Genomic DNA, 6,130 nt, shown 5'->3' on the forward strand with positions numbered 1-6,130 from the left:
TTGAACATGAGAAATGTACATGTTGTATAACAATGTTCATTTTCATTCTGTATAGAAAACATATTTATACTCATTTAAACAAATGGATGATTCATTTTTTTTTTGATGATTCATTTTTATCCATTCTGCTGTTGATGGACCTTTGGGTTACTTAACTTTTAAAAAGTATGTATCTTTTTGTCTCTTCAGCTAGAATGCAAGTTTCTCGAAGGCAGGCACCATATACTATACTATTTTATATTTACCTTAGCATTAATATTTAGCATAATGTTAAGCACATAATGGGTGTCCTCAATCACAGTAAATATTGATTAAATGAATCTATTGATAGTTTGCGAGATAAGAAAAAAATAAGTACAGTTGGAGATCAATTTAATATTTTTAGAGATAGTTATATAACTGGCCTTTTATAACTACTATTACTTAGATAAAATGTTTGATCTCTTCTATTCATTTACACCTAAGGATTTATTGTCTTTTATTCTTCCTGAGCCAAATGAAAGCTAAATATTTGTTAACTATCCTCAAAAATAAAATTAGAGCAATTCAAAAGGTGGTTAATATTTATTTATTTTTTTTTTTTGAGGCCTCGCTCTGTTGTTCAGGCTGGAGTGCAGTGGCACAATTTCGATTCACTGAAGCCTCGACTTCCCAGGCTCAAGCAATCCTCTTGACTCAGCCTCCTGGGTAGCTATGACTTCAGGCATGTGCCACCATGCCCAGCTAATTTTTTTGTTTTAAATATTTTGTAGTGATAGGGTCTCACCATGTTGCCCAGGCTGGTCTTGAACTCCTGCGCCTAAGCATTCCTCTCACCTTGGCCTCCCCAGTGTTGGGATTACAGGCATTAGCCACTGCATCCAGCCATCTACTCATTTTGTACAGTATCTCACCAATATATCAAGTACGGTCCATGGCCATAGCTCTCAATGAGCTGCTTTACTTTTTATTCTATTTCCTAAAATTTATATTAACCATTATAAACATATGAAGACAAGCTCAAAAGCAAAAATTCCAGTGCATAAGGTCAGCAGGAAATTAATCATTCCTATTCAAAGCTAAAACAAACCAAATAGCTTTTAGTTCTATATCCTCTTTTTCTACAATCAGTGACTGTTTCCTAGGTAATGTGTAAACGTCTCAAAAGAGTATTTATACCACCTAATCTTCAGTCCTATTCTGACATTCTCTTGGAGAGCTGGTTTTGCCTTTTCGCTTATATTTGCCTTTTATAAAACTGAAGCCTCATAAACTTCTCAGCAAACAGGAAAACATATTTCTGGGCAAGAATTTCTGATATACCTACATCTTGGCCAGGTACACAATAAGCATGTCTCTAATATTAGTTTTAACAATACACAGACTATAACTGGTCTTGTAAATTTTGTTCCAGTTGTTAATTTAACAAGAAAAAAAGTAAAAAGGAAAATAGTAAATAAATGAAAGGCAAAATCTAAACAACAATGGTATTCCCAAGTCGAAGAATTGATGTAGAAAAGAAGAGCTGTTACTACTTGTATGCAGCCAATTTACTTCTAGCTAAGGATAATTATCAAAGCCAAATATAGTATTTTTAAAATCTAAAATAACATTCTAATTTTATATGTTTTCAAAACTGAGGCCAGTAATAAATACACCTCTTTTTATGTGTATGTGTAGGGGTGTTATTTACTAAGGCTTTCCTGGAAAGAAAGCAGATTGTTTAAAATGTTACCTTCGTAACTTCTTCATGAGGGACTAGTGTGATGAGCAAACACAGTAAAAAGTTACAAATGAAGGATGATGATGTATACTAGTAGTAGACAAGCCAGGAAAACTGTTGGTTATATCACAAGACTCAGGATCTCAAGACTAACTATAGTATAAAATAAATGTTCCATTAAATAAGGAGACATTTAGGGAAAAAAGGCAAAAGCTAAAATTATTTTTAAAAATTTTTAAAAATTAAAATAATCCTCTATTGTTTATGTATGTGTATGTATGTGTGTGTATATATATATATATAACTACACACACACACACACACACACATATATATATATATATATATATTTTTTTTTTTTTTTTTTTGAGACAGGGTCATTCTGTTGTCCAGGCTGGAATGCAGTGGTACAATCTTGGTTCATTGCAACCTCTGCCTTCCAGGTTCAAGCGATTCTCCTGCCTCAGCCTCCCGAGTAGCTGGGATTATAGGCACAAGCCGCCACACACAGCTAATTTTTATATTTTTGGGTAGAGACGGGGTTTTACCATGTTGGCCAGGCTAGTCTTGAACTCCTGGCCCCAAGTGATTCACTCACTTCGGCTCCCCAAAGTGCTGGGATTACAGGCGTGAGCCACCGTGCCCGATCCAATTGTTGATATTTGACTTATAAAGATGCACGAGGAAAAAAAAAATTATTTCTGCTATAAGAAACCTACCAATTGTTTATTTCTGTAAGGCAGCTAATCACACATGTTCCTTGTCTTTTCATTTAAAAGACTATTTCTCCTCAAAGCTGAAGAAGACTTCGATGTGTTGGGCCCTCTTTCTTACTTTAATAAGGGGTTGTTATTTTGCCTTTAATCTGACTTGGGAAACTACAAGTACAAAACTTTATACTATATCCTCCTCTCTTATATCTTCTAAAATTTTGGAATAATTTTATTTGAATTAAATACACTTCACGTAATTATACTTCTGGATTTTTACCCTCCAATTAACAGTCACTGTCCCAACTCCTCCATCTTTCAGATGGCTGGAGCACAATTCTAAGACCAATTTAGTATTAAATATATTCCATTAGATTACTTCCTAAAACATTCCAATATTTAATAGTCTTTGAGATAGCCTAGCAAACCTAATTGCATTACCTCTTTATCTTTTAGTCCTAGAAGCAATACTTCTTCCATAAGAGTAAGGCGGATATCCTTAGAGTCTCCAGAATCTTCATTGTCTGGACTTTTCTCCCAATTACTGTCTTCCTCACTTTCCATCTTCTTTTCAGAGTTCTTGCTTACTTCAGTGCGACGGGCCCGATGAGTTAAAGTGGTCATTCTCACCTGTTTCTGGAGGGAGTAGTGAAAAAAAATACATATGTATGCTTATGTAAATAAATCATATATTCATACATGCATACTAAACATGTATAAAATAGGAAATATTTACAGATTTAAATATAGAAAGTAATGACTAGAAAAAGTGGGTGGGTAATACAGTATCTTTTCCAAAGTACAATAGCTTGGACTTCACAGATGGCACTGACAAAAGATCAAATGAGTAATTCTAAAGTCCAGTATAAATGATCATCTTTCAAGCCTGGTGACTTCTTCTTTTCTTTTTCTTCTTCTTATTTTTCTCGGGAGGGAGTCTCGCTCTGTTGCCCAGGTTCGAGTGCAGTGGTGCGACGTTGGCTCACTGCAACCTCTGCCTCCCAGGTTCAAGGGATTCTTGTGCCTCAGCCTCCTGAGTAGTGGGATTACAGGTGTGTGCCACCACACTTGTCTAATTTTTGTATTTTTAGTAGAGACAGGGTTTCACCATGTTGGCCAGGCTGGTCTCAAACTCCTGACCTCAAGTGATCTGCCTGCCTGGGCCTCCCAAAGTGCTAGGATTACAGGCATGAGCCACTGAGCCCGGCCAAGTCTGCTGATTTTTTCTGCATAATCTATAAAGAAGGAGTGAATGTCCACCATTGTCACTCCTCTTTCACAAAATGGATCCCAAGTTAAGTAAGATGGAACAACAAAAAATTGTGAGCATCCAGCCCCAAAATGCATACAATAATTTGTATCTAATTTCTATAAACATTCAATGGTACTACATCATAAAACATACACAAAAAAATAGAAAGTAAAAAAGAATATGAAAAACTAAATAGAAATACATGTTCTAGATTTCCTTCCCATACCTTAATAACTCATTTCATATACTCACTTTGGAGATCACAAGTCTAGACAATAACATTCAGAAAATCATGTGTAGTAATTCCACAGTCAGTAAACTTAGCAGCTCTAGTCCTGGCTAGCCACATCTTGCAAATACACAAGGAGCTGCAAACAAAAATTACTGGCAAGAGAGTGTTGAAAGATTAACAAATTCTTTCTCAATTTTTTTTAAAAAAATCAAAGAACATGTCTTTTATTCTATGTACTACAGTCAAAAGAAACTGCACTAAATCATTTGTGATAAAGTTTATAGTTAGCATACTTTATTTTATATAAACCTAGATAAATCAGTTTTTAAGATAATATACAACAAGTATTTAAAATCAGCAATTATATAAAGGAGTATCTTTCTCAAGATCAAAATAATGGTATTTAATAGTTGCTATGACTAGACTCGTTTCTACTCCTCTAGCAATATTTCCCATTACTCCCCATAAGTACTGTTGCCAAACTTTTTCTCAAAAACGTCTCATGCTTTCTTTCTGCTTCTGCTCCTCTGTACTTGCTGGGGTCCTCACCCTTTTCTCTTCCTCTCTACCTTCTACCCATTCTTTAAAGGCCTTGTGAAGGCCTTTAAGTGACTTCCTCTTTTCTATTACCTACATGTCTCATGGCCACTCCCTCAGCTGTACTTTCACAGAGCTTTATTTATACCCACTTCCTTTAAAGTATTTATTATAGTCTTTCTCTTGGTATAGCTGTCTCTCAACTGTAAACTTCTTGAGAACAGGGATATTGTCTTCTTGGGTTTTTATACTCTCCATAGCAACTAGCAGTGTCTTTAACGTTGTAATTGCTCGATAAATGTATATTGATTAACATGAATACTCAGAAGTGCATGTGAACATTTAAAATAGAAATACAAATGAAGTGAGCTACAAAAGGTTTTTTGTACAAGGGTATATTTCAAATATTATTTGTTATGGGAGGTGGGAAGAAGAGCGAAGGAGGAAGAGAACCATGAAATAAATGCTTAAGGGCACTAAGCCTATCTGGCACTGTGAATAGGGACTATTTCCTAAATCAATCCAAGAAACTTTAAACCTTCGCGGGGCGGGGGTGGGGGTGAGGGGGTGGGGCGGTTTCTTTGAGAAATTAGTTTCACCTGGACATTTACTAGTTAAAAATCCTACTTGAAAGAAAACAAATGGCCCAAATGAATAAAAACCTTTTCCTCCCCATAAAATAATAATTTTAAAAATTAGAGGTTTTTTTGGGGGGTGGGGAAGGGACGTTAGGAAATGTAATTTTCTCGTTGCTTACCTGATGTTACTCCTGGGTTATGGCTGGACGCAGGCTGTAGCTTGTGCTGTATTTTAGGGGGCCACCTGTTCCCCCCACCCCACCCCCGTCCTAGTAGGTGAAAAACTTCCACGCAGAGAGCACAAACTTCCTGATCCTTCGTTGCAGAAAAGGAATAACACATCAGCTTCCTCAGGATCACTAGGCAACCTACCTTGGTGTTTCTTCATTGGGCCAATCAGAAATCACCAAGGTTGAGTCCCGCCAATCGGAGCTCATGGTGGGAGGCTCTCCCCCAGCTATTCTGTTGCGATCCAGACAAACACCACCAAAAGGAGGCAGGTTTGCGTTCAACCTGACAGCTGGTCAATCCAATGAAGGAACCTTGGTGGAAGAGAGGAAAGAGGGCTGCGCTCCCCACCCCCATTAAACCAGCCAATCCAGGCGCTGAGTGAGCTAACACGGACTGCCAATCTCCAAAGGTTTCTGTTGGTCAATTTCAGTGTAGCAGGTGTGTTGCTGTAGTAGCATACACTGGGACAATTAAGTGACATGTGTTGGGATCCAAGCACTACAGCTAAGAATAAATAAATATTTTTACATTGGTTGTTTCTGGCAGTCAGTTTATCCTTGACTTGACTGTTCCAGAAAAACATGATCTGGGTCAGTTTGTGTACGTTTATATGGTTAACCTTAAACAGGATGAATACATTTCTACCATCGCATACCTACCAGCATTCCCTATAGCGCTTATTAATGACAAACCCATGGATAGTGTATGTTTTTGGAATATGGCTGCTGAAACTACAAGAGGCAAAGAGACCAAGTTTTAAGTCTTCCTTTTTCTAAAGCAAAGAAAGCAGGCAAGGCTGGAACTAGCTCCCAGGTTTCTCATGAAAAGCACAGCATTTTTCATACTACCACTCAAAAATTCTAGAAAGTGTGCTCAACTCTTCTTGCA

General features: G+C 36.9%; 1 protein-coding gene across 1 annotated transcript in view; it reads right to left on the reverse strand.

Moving 5' to 3' along the window:
• GOLPH3L (golgi phosphoprotein 3 like) overlaps positions 1–5,391 on the reverse strand; it is a 50,430-nt gene extending 45,039 nt beyond the window's left edge. Inside the window, exons 1-3 of the mRNA XM_050751198.1 lie at positions 5,191–5,391; positions 3,917–4,048; positions 2,854–3,048 (exon numbers count right to left, since the gene is read on the reverse strand). Coding sequence (XP_050607155.1) covers positions 2,854–3,048; positions 3,917–3,946 — 225 coding nt within the window. The 5' untranslated portion in view covers positions 3,947–4,048; positions 5,191–5,391. The remainder of the gene's footprint in view (positions 1–2,853; positions 3,049–3,916; positions 4,049–5,190) is intronic.
• Positions 5,392–6,130: the final 739 nt, after the last annotated feature.

The sequence above is a fragment of the Macaca thibetana genome, chromosome 1, assembly GCF_024542745.1.
Source record: "Macaca thibetana thibetana isolate TM-01 chromosome 1, ASM2454274v1, whole genome shotgun sequence".
In the NCBI taxonomy this organism is placed as follows: domain Eukaryota; kingdom Metazoa; phylum Chordata; class Mammalia; order Primates; family Cercopithecidae; genus Macaca; species Macaca thibetana.